Below are 22,904 nucleotides of genomic sequence, written 5' to 3'. Positions count from 1 at the left end.
CCTGAGGTTGGGAGGAAGTTGGACACCTCTGGCCATTCGCTTATCTGACCATGGATTTTTAGGCCTGCCTGCAGGGGCCCATCCCCGAGGCTCCCAGAGTGCCCCCCTCTGCACTTGGAGTGGCCATCAGGGGCCATGCTGCCCACTGCGCTTCCCATCTACCCTGGGATTTTGTGAAGCCCAGGCCCCGTCCCAGAGTATGGTTGCCCCTTCTTTCACGAGGGACCCGCCCAGTTTACATGATGAGCTGAGACCCTCCTTTTGATCCCTTTTGATCTGCTACACTCCTTCCTCCCACCTGCTCCTGGCCCCAAGAGCTTCTACTGGCCTGCCTGGTTGGGAGGAAACCCAAGTCTTGGGCCTTTACTGTACCTTTGGAGCCTGAACCTGCCTGGAGAGCCCAGCCCCACATCCCTCCTGGGACACAGGGTGTAGACCTGGAGGCTTGGGGGGTTGGACTATTGTTGTCTGCCCCTGCAGCTCCCTGAATCAGAGAGCAAGGCAGGGTCTCGTTTGGAGCCCAGCACCACCAGTACCCCTGCCATCTCCTTGAGCCCCCCATTCCTGCCCCACCCAGAGCTCACCTGCAAAACTTTGCCATCTTAGCAGGCTTAGCCTGAGGAGTGAGAGGCAGGGAGGAACAGGGAGGCTTCCCAGCAGTTACAGTGACCTCAAGGGACAGGCAGACCCTGTGGAACTTTTAGCTGAAATGGAATTTGCACATATCAGTGCCCCAGCCTGAGGTGGGAGAAGAAAGCCCCCGCAGCCCCTTCCCTGTCTTCCCAGGGCACCTTTGAGCCAGCACCCCACCTCTGGCCTTGACCTAGCACTTCATCCAGAGGGTTGAACTTACGGTGTCCACCTGTGCTTTGTCACATTACTGAGAGTGGGTCACCCTGATGACTCTATCAAGGCTGTGACGGGGCACCTTCTCTATTGTAGTTATTCAGCGGGAAGTGTCTGAAATGGTGTGATATCTCATTCCTTTTCAAAGGTTGGATTCACTCATTAACATTTATATCAGTGTAACTTGTGGATATTTATTCACTTCAGTCCATTATAACATGTCACTGCCACCGTTTAATCTGGTGATTGACCTGTCTCAGGTTTGGCCCCTTCAGCTGGATCGTTCTCTGAGCACATCCTGTGTTCCCAGCTCGTACCCGAACCTTCTTGGGCAATGTCCCCAAGAAGGCTGATGCCTTTCCTCAGAGGATATTAGAAGCCACGTTCAGGGTGCAGGTGTGCTCATTAGCGCTAGGGTGTTGCTGCCCTCAGGTCTTCTTCGGGGGCAGAACTGGCTGTGTGTTCTAGACGTCATGACTACCCACTATACACCTCCAGCCCTAGGGACACTATCTGACTCCATAGGGCTCATCCTGGCCGGTCCCTCCCCAGCGATAGCTCATAGGATCTGCCCACCTGCGTGTGCCTTACCCCTACCTCCGTCTCTGCCACCACCCCCTCCCCATCATTTTATTCAGCCCCAAGTCTTCACTCCAGGCCTGTCTCATGAATGGACACTGCCCTCCACTGGCTGGGCTCTGACCCCGCACTGGACTGTCCCTCCCCACCCACCAGGGCTGTGACACTCCGTGTTTTCATGAATCTGGAAGAAAGCAAAAATGCAAGGCAGTTGCTGCTAGAGCATAATGAACCCTAGACCTTAACAAAATCGTTTGGTCACTGTCCTGAGGATTTGTGCCATTCCAACTGGCCTGGCCCACGGTAGCTGAGGGTGACATCTCCCTCACCCAGAGCTGAGGCGAGGGCTAGGTGTCTGACCCAGGGACTGTCTCATTGTTCCCGGCCGCCTCACCCTCGCCCTTGGCCTGTGTGTCTCAGAGCCAGACAGCCTATGGGTGAGGTGGTGGTACGGGGTGGGAGCATGATGCAGGGTGGGGTGAGGGGTAGTCTGGGCTGTGCTGAGATGCAAGGTGACATCAAGAGACTCTCTGAGGGACAGTGTGTGGCCTGCTCTCATCACACTGACCCGCCTGTCCCCTGCAGAGGAGGAGGATGTGCTGGCCTTCAACCTGCAGCGCCTGGCCACTCTGGCCTCAGCCTGGTCCCTGGTCGAAGCCGCTAACTTGGACAGCCCCGCCTCCTCGGCCCAGCCTCCAACTGCTGACCCCTGCAGGGCTCCCGCACTCACCCCCCGCATGCAGATCCTGCGGCGCAAGGACACCTGGACCCCCAAGACCAAGCCTGTGAGTGGTAGGGGGGCCCTGGTCGCCCCCATTGCCCGCTGCCGTGACGGTGGGCGGGGCCTCGAGTGCCCAGTCTGGCCGCCTGCCCACCCCATCATGGTCTGCCCACCTGGTGGGCTCACAGGGCCCTGTGCCCCTGCCCACTAGGTGTGCCCACTGAAGGCTGCCATCGATCGGCTGGACACGCAGGAGGTGGAGATGCGTGTGCAGCTGGCGGAGCTGCAGAGGCGCTACAAGGAGAAGCAGCGGGAGCTGGCCCGGCTGCAGCGCAGGCACGACCATGAGTATGGCCCAGGCCGGCAGCAGGGTGGAGAGGGTGGGAGTGTGGCTTGTGGAGATGCTCCCATTTCAGGGCAGAGGTGGGCATGGCCCAGCCCAGGGCCATTGCCTTGTGGCCAGGGGTAAACCTGTGTGTGATGGGCTGAGCGGGGGCCAGAAGGCGGGAGGCCTGGGAAGGTCCCCAGAGGCAGTGGAACCGTGAGGCAGTCACCCAGCAGAGAAACCAAGATGCGGTATGGTGTGGGAGGGAAGAAGTACGCAGCAGAGGCTAGTGCAGGACAGAGGCTGGTCCTTGGGTAGTGGGGCAAAGGGTGAGGGTAGGGCTGTCAGGGGGCCAGGGCAGGATTGGGCTTTGGTGGGCAGAGGGCATCCCAAATGTGTCATGGCAGTGGTGGCAGCTCACCTGACCGGTGTGTGCAGGGTGGCTGGAACTGGGAAGCAAGGATGGTGGGACCCTGGCTCAGCCATGCCCTCCACGGGGCAGCCAGGCTCCCCAGGCCCAGTCTTGGGACAGCTGGCTCCCACCATATCCCCCAAGGGCAGTGACCTCTGCTGGACACTAGTCAGGGAGCCAGGAAGGGCATCAACCTCTGACCACCCTTCCTGCGGCCCCCAGGAGAGACGAGAGTTCAAGGAGCCCTGCCAGGAGAGGGCCTGGCCGGCCACGGAAGCGCAAATACTCCAGTTTGCTGCCTGCCCTGCGCCCCAGTGACAGCAAGAAAGTCAAGTAAGTCCTGGGTGCAGGGGTTCCATGGGGTGCCTAGGGCTGAGGTTTCTCGATGAGGCTGGGCAGGCCCAGGTGCCCTTAAGGCCTGACCAGTGGGGCTGGGCTCCTCTCTGGCTCCTGGGGCTGCAAGAGCCCCCCCCTTACAGCTTCTCCTGAAGACCCAGAACCCCAGGCCAGCCATGATGGTGAGCGCAGCAGTGTCCAGAGCCCTGAGCTCAGTGCAAACAAGACCCACCTCCTGGGCCTGGCGCGTGGCCACACCAGCCCCACACACCTGGCCGTGGCCAGGGCGGTGGCATACCCCCTGCCCGGCCCCAGCCCCCGCCCGGTCCCACGAGTGCGAGGCGGCGTTGCGTAAAAGCCTCTTTATCTGCACCGTATAGAGTCGTTGGTCACGCTGCGGTGCTGCGCACGGCTGCCGGCACGCGGTTATTATCCATTACCCGCCCGGCGCAGTCGTTGGCGCACTCCCGGGCCTGGTATAATTGTCCTTCTCGGCTACAAATTGCCTCTCCCGGCAGGCCCATTTGCATAAATCCTCGAGTTCCTCCAAACACGATTGGCGCTGCGTGTGCGCACTGCATCAATCCTGATGATTTGGTAATAATAGTTAAATCGGCACTAAATGGTTCCTTCAATTAAGACAGAGGCAAAAAATTAATCTCAGGGCTTTATGTCACAAAACATTAGCAAATGCGGAGAAGGTTACAGGGAGGGGAATTCGCCTCGGCTGCGGGCGGGGGAGGCGATGCACCATATGGCTGGGGGGAGCCTCCCGGGGCTGTCCCTCCACCCTGCCCAAGTGTCACCCAGAGTGGGCTCCAGGGGGCTCCCTTTGAGGACTAGCCAGAACTGTGGGGGCTGCTGGCTAAGGCCAGGGCCTGGCAGGGGGCCCTGTCAGGGATCCTCTTGTCAAGGCTGCCCCACACTTGTCTCAGACCCACCTGGCACCAAGCGCCAGCCCGAGCCTGGAAGCTGAGTCCTGGTGCTTGCATCTGGCCACTTCTCCCTCTGACCTCAGAAAGCAGGCCCTGGTTAGCAGGGGAAGGAAACCAAAGCCCGGGCCCTCCCTTAAGAACTGGGGTTCCCTTCCACCTCTCCCCATTTCAGGCTCCTCTCCACTTTCCATCCCTCTTCTGGGCCCCTACCCTGCAGTAGCTGCCGACAGTTGGGCCCAGGCAGGAAGTGGGAGGGCCAACACCCAGGGGCCACGCGTGGCTCCGGCTGGCTTCCTGGCTGGCCTCTCCGGGCAGGAAGGTAAAAGTTGACTTCTGGCCACACAAGGCCAGGGCTGGGTCAGGGCCCTCGGCCTCCATCTGGGACTCATTTTCATTAATGCTATGTGGGTGAGGGAGAGGGCAGGTGAGAGGCCCAGCCCCCAGCCCCTGTTTGGCCAAGGATAGAGCAGAGCTCACAGCCTTACACCTGTGGGACACAGGGAACCAGGCTCAGAGTCAGCAGCTCCCAGAGCCCGGGAGCCAGGTTGGGGGAGATTCAGAGTCCCTCCCATGAGACCAGGAATTGAAGGCAGGGGACAAAGTTCTGAGGGGGTCTGAGCCCAGCAGTGGGGGTCCCAGGGGCTAGGAGGCGGAGCCTGGGCACGAGTTTCTCTGGCCGCTGCCCCCCATCCCTTTACTGACCGTGGCAGAGATGCTTCAAGTGGACCCCATTCTCCGCAGACTCTCCTCACTCCCTCTTTTTCCCTAACTGCAGTAGCTGCTGGCCTTTGGACTCATTAATGGCCAGGCCTGGGACCAGCACGATCCCACCCCCACCTTGCAGAGAGGCACAATGAAAGGCACCCCCACTTTCCAGGTAGAAAGACTGAGCCTACAGCCCAGAAGGCCACAGGCCAGGTCACACAGTGGCCCAGCTGGCTGCAGGGCCGTGGCCCCTGAGCAGTGGGCAGAGGGGGCCGACTGGGTAGCAAGGGCCCCAGGGGCTCAACACTGGCTTGGCTCCCCCTGCCCCAGCAGTTCTGGGTGCTTGGAGGAGTCTGGCCCAGGGACACAGCCTTGGCCAGGAAAGAGGCAGGGCCCTCACAGGGGGAAGTGGGTTTGCAGCCTTAGAGCTGCACCGCACACCCGACCCTGGCTGCCACCGCAGGGCCTGTCATGGGCACGAGGCCCGGGTGCCCAGGTGTGACCTCTGCCCCCGTGCTCCCAGGGCAGTGCGGTCTAGCCTGAGCCTGCTGTGTGCTGAGCTGCGGGGCGGTGATGATGAACCTTCGAAGAAGCGAGGCCGGCTGGAGAAGGGCACCTACGTGGGCCTGCAGCCCGCGTCTGCGGTGAGTCCCCGCTGCAGCCTTCCCCTTGGGCTGGGTGCAGGATGTCAGACAAACAGGACAGGGAGCAGGCGGAAGACCAGCCCCAGGCTGAACACAGCCACCTCACCCCGCCCCGCATCACCACCCAGCTGGAGTCCCTTTGCTCAGATGAGCAGAAGAGGCCCAGCGAGCTTTGTATGCCTCACACAGAGGCGGGCTCCTAAAGGTATGAGAGGAGCTGGTTGTGCTCCATGACACCCGCCTCCTCTGCTCACTCCAACGAGAGGAAAGGAGCACATAGGTGTCGTAGGTCGCAGGACACACTGCCCTGGTCACAGGTGGATGATGCATACCTGGTGCATAGCTGATGTAGTGGGTGGGCCAAGGACAGCTATTCCTCCCTTGGGACGGGCTCCCCCGTGTGCCAGCCCCCCCATTCCTTCTCAGTGCAGTGGGTACATCCTACCCCACCCCTATTATAGGGTCCTGGGAGGGACAGGCGAGAGGTGGGTCAGTCTGTTTTCACCTTGCCTGACCCTCCCCTAGCAGGAGGCTGGTCCCTCTCTCCAGGACAGGACAGACACTTGGGTCCTTGGCCTCTCTCCCCAAACCTGAGTAGGTTGGGCGCCTGAGGAGGCTGTGAAATGGGGGACAGAGAGGCAGAAGTTTAGACTCCACTGGGCGGGCCCTGTGCCTGGGGGGCCAGGGCCCTCTCAGTCATTTTGGAGGGCAAGCCCAGTGACTTGCCACCTCCCAAGCCTACCTACCACTGGTGGAAGGGCAGCCGGAGGTCGCAGGGCCATGGCTCAGGGTCGGGGTCCCAGTGACTGCAGCCTCCACCTGCCTGTTCACAGGAGAAGGTTCGGTGCAAGAAGAGCAGCAGTCAGGGCGACCTGGCATCTGCTGTGGCCCACAAGGTGGCCCAGCTGAAGCCGAAGGTCAAGAGCAAGGGGCTGCCCACTGGCCTCAGCCCCTTCCGGCGGAAGGAGGCCACCCCAGGGGGTCGCATCCGGAAGAAGCTGTCACGAGCCAAGAATGCCAAGGCGTCTGGGGCAGCCCGGCACCCACAGCCTGATGGCGGCATTGGCGGCAGGGAGGCACCTAAGTTCCCAGCCCAGCCGACGGCAGCCGCAGCACATGAGGCAGGCAAGTTGTTGGTCTGAGCAGTGCGACCAGGACCTCCACGCTCACGAGGGGCTGGGGGATGGGGTGGTCAGGAGCTCTTAGAGTGTGCCGGACCCAGGGAGACCCTCTTGCTGGCCTAGGATGGATTCTCTGTGTCCCGCCTCCACACAGGGGGCCATGGGGAGGAAGCAGACAGCTGGATGCATCCTGGAAAGAGGGGTTAAAAATAGCCCTTCTGCCTGCTCCAGCCAGCCTTCCTGCCGTGTCCGGCCAGGTGACTGGAGAGGTTATCTGGCCCCCAGCAGACACACATGTCCAGAAACGGGCCTGGAAAAATAGATCCTTCCTCTCTGCCAGCCCCTGCCCCCTCCTCCAGGTCCCGCCTGGGAAAGAACAAAGGGAAGGAAGAGGAAGCAGGAAGCCAGAGGGCGTCTGGCAGGAGGACGAGGGAGGGAAAGAATCTGCCCCTGGGGATGGGACCCTCAGCCCTGCAAGGTGGGCGCCCCACTGTCCAGGGCGTCAGAAAGGGAGATTGAGACAGAGGGAGGTCCGAGAGGCCGCCCCTTCTCCTTCCTGGTCCAGACACCCTCACCCAGACACCTGGCCCTGGTGTCTGCCCTTGAAGCAGCCCCCACGTGACAGTGACGGACTCTACTTGGCCCCCGACACATCCGCACACATGAACCATCCACTGCCCTAGCCGCACCCCAAAATGGCGCTGCTCTGATGCCAAGTTACCTGGACCATCCACCTCCCCACAGACAGCGGCTCGGACAGTGAAAACTGTGACAGTCTGCTCGAGACAGAAGAACCCCCCAAGGAGCCCGGGTTGGTGCTACACGCTGGGGCCCGCGTGGCCGTGCTGGGGCCCTCGCCCTCCTCCGTAGTCAAGATGGAGGCCAACCAGAAGGCCAAGAAGAAGAAGGAGAGGCAGAGCTTGCTAGGTACCCTGGGGGCTGGGGGGGCTGGGGCAGGCCAGGCCGGTAGGGGCCCTGGAAGGCAGCTGGGGCTCCTGCGACGCCTGCCCTCCCTCCCTCCCTCCCTCCCCAGGGGCCTGCCGCCTGTCCAGCCCCGAGAGTGAGGTCAAGGTCAAGCGGAGGACGGTGAAGACCAAGGTGGGCAGCAAGCTGGAGCGGGCCCCGGGACGCAGGCCCCCAGGTGGGCCTGGCAAGAAGAAGGCCAAGGCCAAGGGTGGCCTGCGGGCAGAGCCGGGGGCCGCGCCCAGCAGGGAAGCCCTCTGCGGCCCCGCCCGGGCCTTTACCTGCCACGAGGAGGGCAGCAGGCTGGCCAGCGAGCGCCTCAAGAGAGCCACGCGCAAGAGCACGGTGCTCCAGCCGGGGCTGCGGGTGAGGGCCGGCAGGCGCCCCGAGGTCCTGGGTTCGGTGGGGGTGCTGGATGCAGAAAGCCTTTGGGGACCCTCACCCTACTCTTCTCTACTTGCTACACCAAGTCACACCCTGGGACTCATACTTGGGGTCTGTCTGTGTCACTCCATGGGCACACCGGGGGCAAGGAGGTTTGAGCCACTCTCACCTCACCCCTCTCCTCCAACAGCGGAAGAATGGGGCCCTATCCATCGCCCTGTCGCCCCGCAACGCCAAGGCCATCCTGGGGAGGGGCCGGAAGGCGGGCAAGGTGAAAACCAAGGCCATCGGCAAACAGGTAGCATCCCTGCCCCAACCCCAGGGGACCGACCGGCCCTGACCCCCCCCACCCCCCAACCCGTCCCAAGGGAGCTGACCCCTCTGGTCCCCAGGGCAAGGGCCGGGCTGTAAGTCGGCTCCTGGAGAGCTTTGCGGTGGAGGACGACTTTGAGTTTGAGGACAGCAGCTGCCTCTCGGAGGACGAGGAGGAGGAGGAGGCCAGTGGCCCCCTGAGCGCCGAGCAGAGTGCCGCCCTGGGTGAGCAGCCAGGAGGGGGTGCGGAGCATCGGGGGAGGGGCGGTGGTGGGCAGGTGGGGGACCGGGCACTGACGCCCTGGTCTCCCCAGCACGCTCGTGCACCATTCATAAGGAGGACCTACAGGACGGGCTGCCTGTGCTCATCCCCAAGGAGGATAGTCTGCTGTACGCAGGCAGCGTCAGGACCCTGCAGCCCCCCGACATGTGAGGCCCCAGCGTGTGTGCAGGGAGGGCTATGGGCAGAGGCGTCTGCAGGCCTGTCTCATGCACCTCTTGCCATGCACCCCCACCCCCACCCCCAGCTACAGCATCGTCATCGAGGGCGAGAGAGGCAACCGGCAAAGGATCTACTCGCTGGAGCAGCTGCTGCAGGAGGCGGTGAGCAGACTGCCCCTGCTTGGCTTAGCACCCCAGGGAGGTGGGCCTGACGGCACCCGGCCCCTCCTGGGCACCCCTTGGCCAGCCCGCTTACGGCTGCCAAACTACTGTTCCCGCAGGTTCTGGATGTCCGACCGCAGTCCAGCCGGTACCTCCCGCCCGGCACGAGGGTCTGTGCCTACTGGAGCCAGAAGTCCCGCTGCCTGTATCCAGGCAATGTAGTGCGAGGTGAGCACTACCCAGGGACCCCCACCGAGGCCCATCAACTCCTCCCCTCAGGCAAAGCTACAGACGAGAGGCCCCTCTGAGACCCCTAGGGTGCCGGGAGGGACCCTGTCTCTCAAGGAAGGCTTCCTACCAGCCCTGCTTCCCAGGCCGAAGTGGATCGGATAAGACAAATGATAACCTCAGCTCCTTGGTCAACAGGAAAAGGCGAGGGGCTGCCTGGGTGGGGAGAGGGTAGAGCCTCTGGCTGGCCAGAAGGCCTAGCAGAGCCCCGGACCTGAGGGTTATGAACTGGTCACCTGGGCACCAGCTCTCCTGGGGTGAATCCTTCTGCTCCCTGCTCCCCTGGCACAGGATGTGGGGACCCTGGGGTCAGACAGGTGGGTGGGCAAATCGGCTGGCAGGCCTCAGCCAGGCATGTGTCTGCATCCGTGTGCCTGTGCACAGGGGGAGGTCGGGGGCCCTGCGTCCCTGCATGTGTGCCCTGGGATGCTGGTGATGGATGGCGGTAATATTGCCTCTCTAGCGGCACTTCAGGAGGTGGAGGGGAGGCGGGCTGCTCCCGGCTGCCACGGCAGCTCCAAGGTCAAATGTGATCAGGGAGCAGAATGTCCCAGCATCATTTGTCAGGCGCTCCGGAGCCCATCCCATCATTCTCCTGTCCCGGCCACCTGGCCAGCGGGGAGAGCCTCTTGGGCCTGGAGCGGAGGGCAGTATACTCAGGTGGGCCCTGTCTCCAGGAGCCTCCAGTGATGAGGAAGAGGATCTGGACTCTGTGGTGGTGGAGTTTGACGATGGGGACACTGGCCACATCGCTGTCTCCAACATCAGGCTGCTGCCTCCAGACTTCAAGATCCAGTGTGAGCCCCCGGGCCCTCCAGGGTGGTGTTCTTCCTTCCTGGGTCAGCCCATATGGCTGGAGTTCGGGCGGGCTTCTCCTGGGCCCAGACATTAGCTCCCTGGTCTCCCAAGAGGAGGCTCACGGGGAAGAGGTCACCCCAGCGGCACAGCACTGAGGCCCCTGGTCCACCCTGCAGGCACAGAGCCCTCGCCAGCCCTGCTGGTGTCCAGCAGCTGCCGGAGGACCAAGAAGTCTTCCTGTGAGGCGCCCCCGCCCAGTGAGGCCACCGCTCCCAGCCTGTCTCCTAAGGCTCACGATGGGTCCGAAGCCTCAAAGACCTCTGGGAAGAAATCCACAGGCAAAGACAAAGCTGGTACTCACAGGACCTCGGGTGGGGAACTCCCTCAGGAGTACGGGGGAAGGAAGGGTGGGCGGGTGGTTTCTCTGACTCTACCTGGCCTCTCCCCAGGCAAAGCAGAGCTCCTGACCTCTGGTGCCAAGCCCCCTGCGGGGGCCTCAGACCACTTCTTGGGCCGCCGGGGCAGCCCGCTGCTGAGCTGGTCAGCGGTGGCACAGACCAAGCGGAAGGCAGTGGCCGCAGCAGGCAGCAAGGGGCCGGGCATGCTGCCGAACCTCTTCCAGCTCAACGGCAGCGCCAAGAAGCTGCGCGCCCGCGAGGCCCTGTTCCCCGTGCACAGCGTGGCTCCACCCGTGTTCGGCAACGGCTTCCGCGCTGACTCCTTCAGCAGCCTGGCCAGCTCCTACGCGCCCTTCGTCGGCGGGGCTGGGCCTGGCCTGCCCGGGGGTGCCCACAAACTGCTCCGGGCCAAGAAGGCTGAGGCTGAGAAGGGCGGGCGGCGGCGGGCAGGCAGCGAGTTCCTGGTCAAGCTGGACCATGAGGGCGTGACCTCTCCCAAGAGCAAGAACTGCAAGGCGCTACATGCTGGTGACAAGGACTCGGGGCCCAGGCCAGGGAGGCCCCTGCCCAGCCCCAGCTACGGGCACCCAGCCCTCGTGGGCAAGGACAGGAAGGGCCGGGCGCCCGTCCACCCGCTGTCCATGGGGCTGGCGCTGCGCAAGTTCGCAGGCCAGGCTGAGTACCCGCTGCCCTGTGACAGCGACTGCCACAGCTCCTACTCAGACGAGGAGGAGGACGGGCCTGGCCTGGCACCCGGCGTGCCCTCCCGCTTCCTCGCCCGCCTGTCCATGTCCTCCTCGTCCTCGGGTTCGTCCACCTCCTCCTCCTCGGGCTCCCTGTCCACCTCCAGCCTCTGCTCCTCGGACGACGAGGGCTCTTCCTACACCTCGGACGAGGAGGACCCCGCCCTGCTGCTGCAGACATGCCTCACCCACCCAGTGCCCGCCCTCCTGGCCCAGCCCGAAGCCCTGCGCTCCAAGGGGGGCGGCCCTCACCCGCATGCCCAGCGCTGCTTCCTGTCCAGGGCTGCTGTGGCCGGTGGGGGAGCAGGCGCAGGCCCCAGCGGCAGCAGACCCCGGCTCAAGCGCAAGGAGGCTCTGAGCTTCTCCAAAGCCAAAGAGCTGTCCCGGAGGCAGCGGCTGCCCTCCGTGGAAAACCGGCCAAAGATCTCAGCCTTCCTGCCCGCCCGGCAGCTCTGGAAGTGGTCGGGGAACCCCACGCAGGTAGGTGGGCCTGGCCCGTGCAAGTGCCCTCAAGACATGCCATCTGTCTCTCCTGCACACTGTCTCTCTGTCATTCTGCCCTGTGTCCCTTGCCCACCCTGTGCCCCTGGCTGTCTCCTGCAGAGGCGTGGCATGAAGGGGAAGGCCAGGAAGCTGTTCTACAAGGCTATCGTCCGGGGCAAGGAGACGCTTCGCATCGGGGACTGCGCGGTCTTCCTGTCGGCCGGGCGGCCCAACCTGCCCTACATCGGCCGCATCGAGAGCATGTGGGAGTCGTGGGGCAGCAACATGGTGGTCAAGGTCAAGTGGTTCTACCATCCAGAGGAGACCAAACTGGGGAAGCGGCAGAGCGACGGGAAGGTGGGGCCGCCTGGCGGAGGGCAGGCGTCCCAGGGGTCTGGGCAGGCTCAGAGTGGGGAGCCTTGGGAAGAGGTATCCTGGCAATAGCACCAGTGGGAAGAAGGGGAATGAACATCCCCCCTCCCTGTCCCCACACCTCGAGTTGCCAAGGGTCACACGGGCCCCACAGGGAATAACATGGCTGAGGGCTCAGGCGCAGAGCCAGGCCACCTGGATCCCTCCCCAACTGCTTCTATGACTGACTCCTAGTGGAGGGGGTGACAGTTTCACCTCGTCGGGGGCTGTGACCCACGGCAGCACATAGCACCAAGCAGGTCCCGCCCTCAGTAGCGCCCCCTACAGCAGGCCCTCTGGTCCCTGCCTGCCCAAATCGACCTAAAACCCTAAACACCCCCAGCCCACTGTCCTGTCTTCCCTGAGAACCGTGTTTGCAGATGGTGCAGAAAAAAGTGTTTCTCCCACTCTGCCCGCCTGCTGGGGCTCCAGGCACTGGCTCCCCCGCCACGCAGTTACAGTCTTATCCAGAACTGAGGGTCCCGGGGTTGGGTGGGGTGTGCTGTCCCAGGCCAGACCTGACCCCAGGCGCTCCTCGCCCCGCTCCCTGGCAGAACGCGCTGTACCAGTCCTGCCATGAGGACGAGAACGACGTGCAGACCATCTCCCACAAGTGCCAGGTCGTCGGGCGCGAGCAGTACGAGCAGATGACACGGAGCCGCAAGTACCAGGACCGACGGGACCTCTACTACCTGGCGGGCACCTACGACCCCACCACGGGACGCCTGGTGACGGCCGACGGCGTGCCCATTCTGTGCTGACTCTGCGCCGATGTCCGCAGGTGACCCACCCGCCTAGTGGTGCCCGGCGTGCGAGCCACAGGCACGAGAGGACACAGCCCCACGCCTCTGAGTCGGAGGCTGGCCCACACCTCGGAGGGGCAAGTCTGAGCAAATATGCAAACCCACCAAGGCAAGATCCAGGCTTTTTTTAATAATTATTATTTTCCCTGGAAAGCAAGAGAGCTTTTAGGTGTCGGAACCCAGTCCCATCCGTCTGCTGCAGAGGGTCAGCTGTGCCCCCATCTGGGACCCGCCGGCCCTCTCTGTTTTCCCGCATCGGCAGTTCACAAGAGATTAGAATCCAAGCCATATTTTCCCTAGTACCTCCGACTGTCTCCCACCAGGGAAAGCAGAAATCAGGTGTGTTGTCTATTTATTTCTCTATGTAAATATTGTATTCCTTGCGGGGAAGTTTTATGGAAAAAAAGTGGAAAAGGATTTTTTTTTTTCCCCACACGCGTGACAAGGGTGTGTGTGGGTGAGTGTGTGCGTGTGTCTGTGTATGTGTGTGTGTAGAGATTTTGTTCTGGGGGGTTTTCTTTGAAAATGCACTGTTTTCCTCAGCCTAGCTGAGTTCCAACTGGGGCGTCTGTGACGACAGAGGCAGCTGGGGCGTGGCCCGAAGGGCCAGAGGCCACAGGAGGGATCAGACAGAACCCTAGATTATACCTGCTGACCTCTTGGGGGGACTAAGATGGAAGTCACACTCGAGTTTATTTCCTTTTAATTCATCTCCTGGGAAAAAAGTATTGGGGGAGATTGATGATGAGGGTCCCTCGGCGGGTAGAAGGGAAGCCAGGAGCAGGCTCCCTGGCCCAAGAGTGTGACTGCAGCCATAAGTATCTTACCTCTGTTTAAAACAAAGCAAAAATGAACAAATGTTTTAAACTATCAATACGAAAGGGTGATGTTTTGATTTCCTGAATATTCCAAGTTATTTCCGATTTCCGTTTCAATGATCAGCTTGCCCAGCCTCCACTCTGAGCAGGAAAGGGACTGGCCTTCCCCAGCTCATGTGAAGGTTTGCAGGCCCTTTCTGCAGCCATTTGGAAGGGCTGATGGCCTGGCAGGCTAGTGCTTGGGGCCCAGAGCAGGGTTCCTCCTGCCCACGCCCCAGCCTCGGGTACAGGAAGCACTGCTCTGCCCAGTGCTATAACTACTGTTGTGCCGCATGGGTGTCCCAGACCCTCAGCACCACCCCGGTAACCCTGGAGAACACGTCACCCTTTCACGTCTCCTGAGGCCAAGAGGGACAGGCAGAGCAAACCAGGCCCGTGACCCAACAGCCCTTTCCCTCCCCGCCAAAAAAACGCACTGAGGGCTTCATGCTCCCACGTCACACTGAGGGTCCCCTGGCCTCACTGAGAGCCCCAGGAAGGCCCCCCAAGTTAGCCACTGCTCCTTCGCACGGGCTCTTGTGTGACCCACAGACCCACACCAGGCACCTGGAATATAAGTCGGGCTGCCTGGGCCCCCTTTTCTTTCCAACCAGGAAATCACCCCGCCCACCCGGAGGGCCCCTCCCCCTCCCTGGAAGCTCCAAGGAAAGTACAGGGACAGGGAGGGGTTCCCCTGCACCCCAGCTTTCCTCTCCCACCCCAACTCTCCCCTTTGTCTCGGCTCGAGTGCAATATTTTCATTTCTGGTGGTCGTCCTGGAGACGGCGGCCAAGGTCCTGCTGGCAGCTGGGGAAGTGGAAAGATGCCGTGGAGAGGACACGGCCAGTTGCCAAGGCGCATGTGGGGAAGGCCCAGCCGTGGAAACTAGAACCTGAGGCTACTTCCAACCCCAGTCTGCAAGGCAGGAAGGGACAAAACAGGCAGCCTTTTCCTGGCCCTCCCGTTGGTTCTTCTCCCTCATCTGTGTGGACTTCTGTCCTTTGCTTTTCTCTTCCCATCTCCTCTGTCCGTGTGTGCGCGGACAGCGCGGCCCCCCACCATGGTTAAAGCTGGCAAAAGCACGACTCATGTAAATGTGTAAACTAAGAGGATGGTTGATTTTTTTTTTTCAATGTAAACACTAAAAACAAACAAACAAAAAAAATGCAAAGGTTTTATGAACAGCAAACTCTATGTAAAGGCATTTTAGTATTAAATTTTTTATTGATAACTTGCTTAAGAATAAATATATAAACTATTGTACAGGTTTTCAGTGGTCCAGAATCCTAACTGCACCCCAATGTCCAATGTGTGTGTTCCAAGGGGACTCCCTAGAGGCCCCAGAGGCTGGGGTCTCAGCAGACAAGGGACTGGGGCAACGGCAGGGCCTACCGTGCAGCAGCCTAGCAGAGCCAGAATTGGGGGGGGGGCTGGGCCTTTGAGAGGCACACGCAACCAAAATGGCTTTGGAGTGGCCTTGGCTTTGAGATGCCGCCCCCCCCCCCACCCCTGCCAGGACAAGGCTCCCTCTCTTGATAGATCTCTCCCAAGGTGGGTCAGATGTCCAGCCTGAACATGTGGCCAGGCCGGGTGCCCCTGGAAGGGAGGAGGGGAAGGTACAGGCATGGGAGAAAAGGTGGTCCCCAAAGTGGAGGGGAGGGGTCTGGGCAGACCGGACAGCAGACACTCTCCTCACCGAAGGCATGAATTTACTCATTTGACAAATATTTTCAGCTATGCAGGAGTCACACTCAAACAGCAGTCCTGATTGTTCAATGGATGCTTGGTCCCCATCAGGGCCTGGGGGATGTTGGGCAGGGGTACATCTCAATGTGAGCCCCCCCTCCAGAGAGCTCCGCTCAGTGAGGCTGCAGCCCTGAGGACCCCCCAGGAACCCTAGCTAGGGGGGCACTGTTTTCTCTTCACCTCTAAAGACCTCCTGGGGAGGATCCCTTCAGCTGAAACTGGGACCCCGATGAGGGGAGCTCAGGTCAGGGCAGTGTGGGTAGTGGGGCTCTGACCCCAGGGGTGTCAGGAGCTGCGGGCCATTTGCACAGGGGCACACACATGCTGCCAGCCCATCCACTCTGGGACTGCCCTAGGCCAGCCCTGACCATGCCCTGTTCCCCTTTCTCATTTCCTCCACAAAGCCCAAGGCCATGTGACCAGCCAGGTGTGACAGGTGAGGCCTGACAAGTTCTTCCCTTGGGCTGGCCCAAGCCCATCAAGGAAGGTGATGAAAACGGGGCTCCTGAGAAGGAGGCCTGGGGCCGCAAGAAGTTGGGACAATCAGTCCGAGCTCCCAGGTTGAGCCATGCCTGAAGGCAGACAACCTAGCCCTTAGATTCACCGAGTACATGAATTAGCAGCCCCCACTCTGCGCAGGTCTCCAGCTGCTCAGGAGGGAAGCCCAATTCCAAGGGCTGCAGCAGGGGGAGAGAGGGCAAGCCCAGAGGAGGCCTCAGGGACTAGGATGGGTGGCAGAAGGGGTCTGAGCAGGGGAGTGCTAGCTGACCACGGTTTCTGGCTCAGAGACCCTCCAGAGTCAGGGGAAGTGGGGACTGGGGGAAGCAGGCAGAGACCCCTGTGAGCCTGAAAGTGTGTTTGGTTATGTGCTGGGGCAGAGTCCAGGCAGGACCATGGCAGGCGACAGGGAGATGAGGAACATGGCTGGCTGATGGCCAGGAGGTACAGAAGGGCAGAAGCAATAGCTGGATTGTGGCCAGGGCCGGAGCCTGAGTGCAGGACGGGTCTACACTGTCTGCTGGATGATGGGACACACAGAAGTCTCCAGGCGGAGTCCAGAATCAGATTGAGATCCCCCACTCTGACCCCACAGTCAGACTCAACCAGCACCTTGGGGAGATACCAGCACCCAGAGAAAGACTCTAAGGGACTGGGGTGGGGACAGGAGTTCAGGTTTGGGTTAGAGAGTGAGGGGGCCCTGAAGACCAGGAAACTGGGAGGCATGCCAGTGGGCACAGGAACGTGGGCAGGTGGGGGAGAGCCGGGAGGCAGGGGACCACGGCAACACAGGTGAGGACCACAGCCGGACCAGGTGAGCCTCCAAGGATCCGTCCCCAGCAGCCCTACTTTCTCCTCCCCTCCCCCAACCCCTCCCTCGTCCTGCCTTAACTCCATGTGGCTCTTGCCTTCTAGAACCTCCTGCCCTCCAGAACAGGGCCTGGCAAGGGACGGGGGCTGGGGGTGGGGGCACATGAGAGGCCACAGAGCCCCAAGGGTTAACATGCGAGACTGCACTTGGATCAAGACAAATGAGCCATTATGTGAAATGCTGAAGCAAGATAAGTGATGGCATTGGGTGAGTGAGATCAATAAAAGTGATGTTTTATCAGGTAGAAATGACAACCCGGCTGATCGCAATTCGTTTTTAATACCACAAACCAATTGGGGACAGGGGCTTTAATTGTTCTTGCCCGGCTGGGGCGAGGTGGCTGGGGGCTGGGTGGGGAGCAGACCCAGGCCAGGGACAGGGAAGCTCGGCTCTGCAGCCTAGCTATCGAGGGGTCACCCAGGCACTCAGCCGGCCAAAGGCCAGTGGCCCGTTGGGCTCTCAGCGGCCTCCTGAGTCTGTGCAGCTTCGAGAGGCCCTGCCAGGCGTGGAGAGACCCACCTCTGGGGCCCCTGGGTGAGGAAGTGGGCCAAGGCGGCACCAAGAAGGGTGACCCTTAGGGCTCCCTTGCCTCCCAGAGAGAAGCTGGGGTCTCGACCTCCATCCATCCTGCCACCCACCCTCTGCTGCCACCCCTTCCCCTTCCCCAGCACTCCGCGTGACAAGCCAGCACCCCTCCCAAGCCATTTCTGCTCTGAAAGGCCACCTGCTGAGACCCAGGATGGTGACAGGAACAGGGCTGCTGGTGCACAAGCTCCAGGCAGGCAGACGGGCTGGGGATCATCAAGGCAAGCCCCCACCCAGCGCCCCCGGGGTCAGAGTGCCTCAGGCCTCCAGAGAGAAGGATGAGTGGAGGTGGGCCAGGCGGGGTGGCCAGTGGGAGCGCAGCCCCGAACCGCAGAGTCCTTGTCTGTGAAACGGGGTCCCCGACTCTTGCCAACTGAGGAGATCGGGGGAGGTTGGTGGGAGGTAGCGGGGGATGTCTGGACCCACAGGTGGGCCAGGGTCTTTTCCATGGGCCACACGCCACTGCCCAGGTAGGAAGGGACTGACCAACAGAGCCCTGGGCTGAGCTCTTCACGTGAAAGGGCTCCGAATGTGGGGACATGCACAGGCCCGAGCTGGACACTGTGGAGCTGGATTCCACGCCCCTGTCTACCTCAGGGGCCTCGCTCTCCCCTGCCTGGAGACACCTCAGTACCTAGGAAGCCGCCCCAGCTTCTCCACTCAAGGGCCTCCGGCCTGCCCAGTGGCTCCGCTGGGAATTGATGAGGCTTCCCTCTGGGTACACTAGGGGTGCTACCTACCCTTCCCCAACAAATATTCACGGGGCCACCTAGGTGTCAAGTGTGTATCCCCCTGCTGCCCCAGGCGGATCCCCAAAGCCACACCTCTCTCCCTCCAAACTAGCCTGGAGCCCTAGGGGCCCCACACAGCCCCTGGCCCAGCCCTGAGGATGGGAGGAGCATGGAGCTTCTGGGGCCAGCACTCTAGGACAAAGAGGAACCGAGGAAGAGAACTGGGGTGAGCAGAGGAGGTGTTCTGAGCAGTGTCCTGGGGCGGGGTGGCAATGTTCCTCCTTCCTTTCCACCCCTCTTCCCCCTATTGGCTGCCCCTTCCCCAGGCCCCAGCTCCCAGAACTCAGCCTGTCAGGAGTGCGGCTTATTCGTCAAGCTCTCTGTCCTCCTGAGGCCAGCCCAGGCCCCCAGGAGAGTCTCCACCAGGCCTGCTGGGGTCCAGTGCATGGGAACTGGCTCTCCCCTGCCTGGCGATGGGATGCCGGATAGGGTGACGTGGGCCCTGACGGACAGTGCTGGGGCCCCTTCCCTTCACCCTCCTCACCAGGAGCCCAGACCAGCTCTGGTGGGAACGGAAGTCAGTTACTCAAGGCACAGAAGAGTCGGCCACACCTAGCCAGCCTGGTCAGCACGGCGAGAGGCCGCTGCAAAACACGGGGATCAAGGCCGGAGACCGAACCATCTGGGGTGGGCAGGCTGCGGCTCCATGACTGCACATTCTGCTATCTTGACGCCTCCTCCTCAGAGGCTCCCATCCCCACTTCACACCCTCAAGAGACCTGGGAGGGCCCAATTTGGGCATAAAGAGGATAGGCTGGACTCCAAACTGCCCCTCTGTGTGTCGTGCTACATTGAAGGGATGGAATCTGGAGCCAGCGCTCTCCGGGCATTTCCATCAATTCTGAAGTTCAGACACATTTCAACGTCTATTCAGCCTACTCAAATCTCCAGGGCTGAGGACAAGGCCCTCCCCAGCATCCAGAAGCAGAAAGAGCAGCCAAAGAACTGTTCTGTCGCTTTGCTGACGGAGAGTGAGCCGCTCAGGGCCCAGAGAAGGGCTTGGAACAAGCTCACCACACAGCTGTGGGCACCTGACGCCATGCAGAGCTTGGAAAAGCTTTTCTTAGGTTCAAGCTTGGAAAAGCTTTTATTTTCTTAGGCTCCGAGTTCCCCTGACAGTGTCCTTTGCCCCCTTCCACTGCTTAGACTGAGCTTTCAGGCGCTCTCTATCTCAAGCCACCCCAACCTCAGGGTCAGTGGGGCCTACTTGAATGAGTGTTTCCAGCCTGACTCTGTGGGGCTCCCGAGGCAGATTGCATCCGTCTTCAGAGAACAAACAAGACTGACCCAGCACCCCAGGCTTGCCGGGCCAACACCCATTGCTCAGGGAAAACCTTCACCAGTTCTGTCTCCCTCGATGGAGAAGGACAGGGGCCCCTGGTGACACCCAGGGCTGGCGGGGAAGGAGGCAATGCCTCCCACCCTTCCCAAACATCCTAGAATCCGCCATCCTGCCCATCAGAGAAGGACACGGCCTACATCTTTTCTCACCTCCCGCAGATGTGATCTGCTCCTGGCAGGAACACAACTTGTTTCCATCTGTCTGCTCACCCAACCATCCGTCTACTATTTCAGCAAGTATGTGCTGAAGACCTACTGTGTGCTGGGCCCTCTGCCAGGTACCACGATGCAGCATGGAGGGGATGACACAAAGTGCCCGCCCTCTGAGAGCCTGAGCCCAGCCAGGAAGAAGGCTGGCCCAGAAACCACAGCATCCAGCAAACCCAGAAGCTGTGCACAGGGCGCCAGGCAGGGAGCACAAAGCAGCTGCAGGCTGAGAAATCCAGGTCAAGGACCCAGTGGGAGGGAGGGGAGCTCCTCTCCCAGGAAACACAGCCCCTGGCAGAAGCACTTCTAGGGGCATCCACAGCTGCTTCCTTTAACTGGTTTAATCTGAAGAAAAACGTTTCAGCTGAAGAAGCTTTCAGAGGAAGGCTGAACTAGGGCTTTGCTGGGTAGGAACCATCTTCCCCTGGCCTCACCTTGAAAAACAGCAATGCGGAGAACAACTCAAGACCTGAATTCTTAGCCCTGGGGCAGACTGGCCCTGAGGCCAGTAGGAACTCTGCTCTTTCTGAGCCTGGGAGTGGGGACTGGGGCTCCACTGAGAAAAACCGCTCCAGATTCCGGTGGGGTGAGCTAAATGTGAGGCCTCCCACAGCCCCTCTGCCCCAAGGTTCCCAGCAGTCAGGAGCCTCAGGCTCCCCAGCCCTTCCCACAGTGATGGAATGGTCCAGAGGCCTCCTCAACGATTTGGTTTGCTGAGAGGGGAAAGTTAAAACCACTCTTTTTATTTGGGAGGTTTTGAACAAGTTAAAGATCTTGCCCCTTGTCAGGAAATCTGTTTTCACTTATAAGAAACAGACTCAGGGGCCAGCGGTGAGCAGGGGGAGTGTCAGGAGACTCCGCACTGACAGGGTAATTATATTTTTCTCTACTGGACCTTCTGCCGACCCCTCTGATCCTGGGCAAAACACCCCAGGCCTGGGGTTCCCCGAGGTCCCTGCAGTGGCTCCCTTCTTGGAGTTTCGATGGACGCAGTCTGGAAGTGGGTGTGGAGGAACTCTGCTGGAAAGGGACACGAGCCCAAGGACAAGACAGCGCCGGGGCAGCCTCTGCTCAGGCCATCAAAATTTCCGTGGGATCAGCAGGGAAACCACACCACCCCAGCCCTGCGGGACTCCCTCCTAAGGCCTCCTTCCTTTGGCCAAAGTGGAAATGCCAAAGCCCTTGAAGCCTGCCCAAGGCCAATGTCCCGGTGGTCCAGAAGGCCCTGACCCAGCAGAAAGAGCCTCCCCTATAGCCCATGACCAAGATGACCGCACCAGGGACAGCCACAGTGGGAAGAAGCCATACTGGCAGCCAGGCCTTACTCTAGTCATGTAACCTCAGCCTAGCCAATCAGAGTACCCCTCCCACAGTGATTGGTTTTGGAGTGTGCATGTGACCCAAGCTGAGCCAATCAGGGCCTGCTCCTGGGATTCTCAGGAGAGCTGGAGATAGGAGCATAGCCTTACTTTAAAAGCCAGGTGGGATGCATGAGCTGCAGGTGCAGGTGAAGCCTGTATCTCCTGGCCTGGTACTAGACCCCAGCAGGACCAACCTCTGACTGGACCGGGTCACCAGATAACATACGGGATGCCCAGTTTAATTAGACTTTCGGATAAACAACAAATAACGTTTAGTATAAGTATGGTCCATGGTAATAGGGATATACTAAAAATTATTCAGTGTCTGAGATTTCAGTTTAACCCAATATCCTCGGACTTCCCTGGCAATCCAGTGGTTAAGACTCTATGCTTTCTCTGCAAGGGGGGAGAGTTCAATCTCTGGTCAGCAAACTAAGATCCACATGCCATGTGGGATATAATAAAATAAAATGATAAATTTAACCCAACATCCTATATTTATTTGCTACTGCGGGATGATGGGTTGAACTTGAAACCCAACTGGTGCTCCCAACACAAACTGGGTGCTCCCCAGCCCACCTGGCCATAAAAAGGTGTATCCAGCAGCTTTTTATCATGGGACAGGAAGGGTACACACTGAAGAGGCCAAGCAAACCCTGAAGGCACGGAAAGCCACTGGAGCCTGCTCCTGCTGAAAACCTAGTTCTGGCTTGGGGCAGGGGGAAGGGCAGGAAGCACTGCTGTCTAGCCCAGATGAGGGGCTGATGGCAGGGTTGGGTGAGGGGGGGGGGGGTTGCTGGGACTAAGAGGGCCAGCTCTCAGGTCCTCTCCTTTCTGCCTGTGTTCCTGTCCAGCACCAAGAGTACACTGATCATCCAGAGCTTGGCCACTTGCCTCCGGTCCTGCCTTGCCTCCTATCCCCTGAGAGATGGGGTCTGGAGGGAGGGTGGTTATGGCTGCTCCTGTGTCCTGCTTAACAAGTACGGAGACAGCCCTGGGCATTTAAGGAAGGGAGTGATGGGGGCTTCATGGTCTTGAGCCTCCTTCACCAGATGGTAGAAATCTAGAAAGTTCTTAGCAGGGTCTGCTTCACTTGGCCTATCTCCCAACTACAGGTCCTTGGATAAGCCACTTGCCTCTCTGAGACCTATGTTCCCTGTCTGTGAAAATAAGATGAAACGTGAGGAGAGTTCATTGGTAGAGACTCCAGCATGTTCTGTGTACCCCATGGCCTCTGAGCTGCTGGGCCTAAGCAATGGCACTATCTGCAGAGAGGGACAGAGACAAAAGGTCATTTGTTGCCTTCAGCATCATCTCTTCGTTTCCAGTTACCAGCAGGGGCAGAGACTGTGTTGCCCCAATATGTCTTCTCCTTTTTCCTCAGTAATAGAACCACAACCTATAACTGGGCACCTGTCTATCCAGAGTTAAGATCACATTTCCCAGCTTCCCTTGCAGCTATTGCAAGTTCTGGCCAATGAGTGTGAACAGCAACATCACGTGCAATGGGAAGTGTCTTTAACACAGGGGCTATGCTCTTCTTTGTCCCTTCTCCTCTCCTGCTTGTTAGAATGTATGTGATGGCTGGTGCTTGAGCAGCCATCTCGGATCATGAGGAAGATTCCATATTTGAGAATAGTAGAGCAACAAGACAGAAGGAGAAGGAGCCTGGGTTCCTGATGACTGTGGAGTCTCTGGAGGCTTTTTATGAAATGTTTCTCTTGTTTAAGTCACTGTTATTTTGGAGTGTCTGTGGACATTAATCCTCACTGAGTGTTAGATCTTGCTCAGTCCACCCCAGTCTCTCAGGCTCTCATTTCCTTGCTGCTTGTCTGTC

At 60.2% G+C, this 22,904-nt stretch overlaps 1 protein-coding gene across 3 annotated transcripts in view; it reads left to right on the top strand.

Moving 5' to 3' along the window:
• BAHCC1 (BAH domain and coiled-coil containing 1) overlaps positions 1-14,935 on the top strand; it is a 56,682-nt gene extending 41,747 nt beyond the window's left edge. For 2 of the 3 annotated variants that reach the window (XM_069543791.1, XM_069543789.1), the window contains exons 11-27: positions 2,011-2,210; positions 2,358-2,494; positions 3,106-3,216; positions 5,383-5,503; positions 6,337-6,628; positions 7,369-7,551; positions 7,658-7,953; positions 8,162-8,269; positions 8,364-8,508; positions 8,598-8,712; positions 8,811-8,886; positions 9,006-9,114; positions 9,852-9,971; positions 10,149-10,325; positions 10,422-11,593; positions 11,717-11,953; positions 12,562-14,935. In XM_069543791.1, coding sequence (XP_069399892.1) covers positions 2,011-2,210; positions 2,358-2,494; positions 3,106-3,216; positions 5,383-5,503; positions 6,337-6,628; positions 7,369-7,551; positions 7,658-7,953; positions 8,162-8,269; positions 8,364-8,508; positions 8,598-8,712; positions 8,811-8,886; positions 9,006-9,114; positions 9,852-9,971; positions 10,149-10,325; positions 10,422-11,593; positions 11,717-11,953; positions 12,562-12,768 — 3,806 coding nt within the window. In that variant the 3' untranslated portion in view covers positions 12,769-14,935. The remainder of the gene's footprint in view (positions 1-2,010; positions 2,211-2,357; positions 2,495-3,105; positions 3,217-5,382; positions 5,504-6,336; positions 6,629-7,368; positions 7,552-7,657; positions 7,954-8,161; positions 8,270-8,363; positions 8,509-8,597; positions 8,713-8,810; positions 8,887-9,005; positions 9,115-9,851; positions 9,972-10,148; positions 10,326-10,421; positions 11,594-11,716; positions 11,954-12,561) is intronic. The other variant, XM_069543790.1, reaches the window with a different exon arrangement.
• Positions 14,936-22,904: the final 7,969 nt, after the last annotated feature.

This window comes from Ovis canadensis, chromosome 11, assembly GCF_042477335.2.
Source record: "Ovis canadensis isolate MfBH-ARS-UI-01 breed Bighorn chromosome 11, ARS-UI_OviCan_v2, whole genome shotgun sequence".
Lineage (NCBI taxonomy): Eukaryota > Metazoa > Chordata > Mammalia > Artiodactyla > Bovidae > Ovis > Ovis canadensis.
This window is presented reverse-complemented; position numbering and strand designations above follow the sequence as displayed.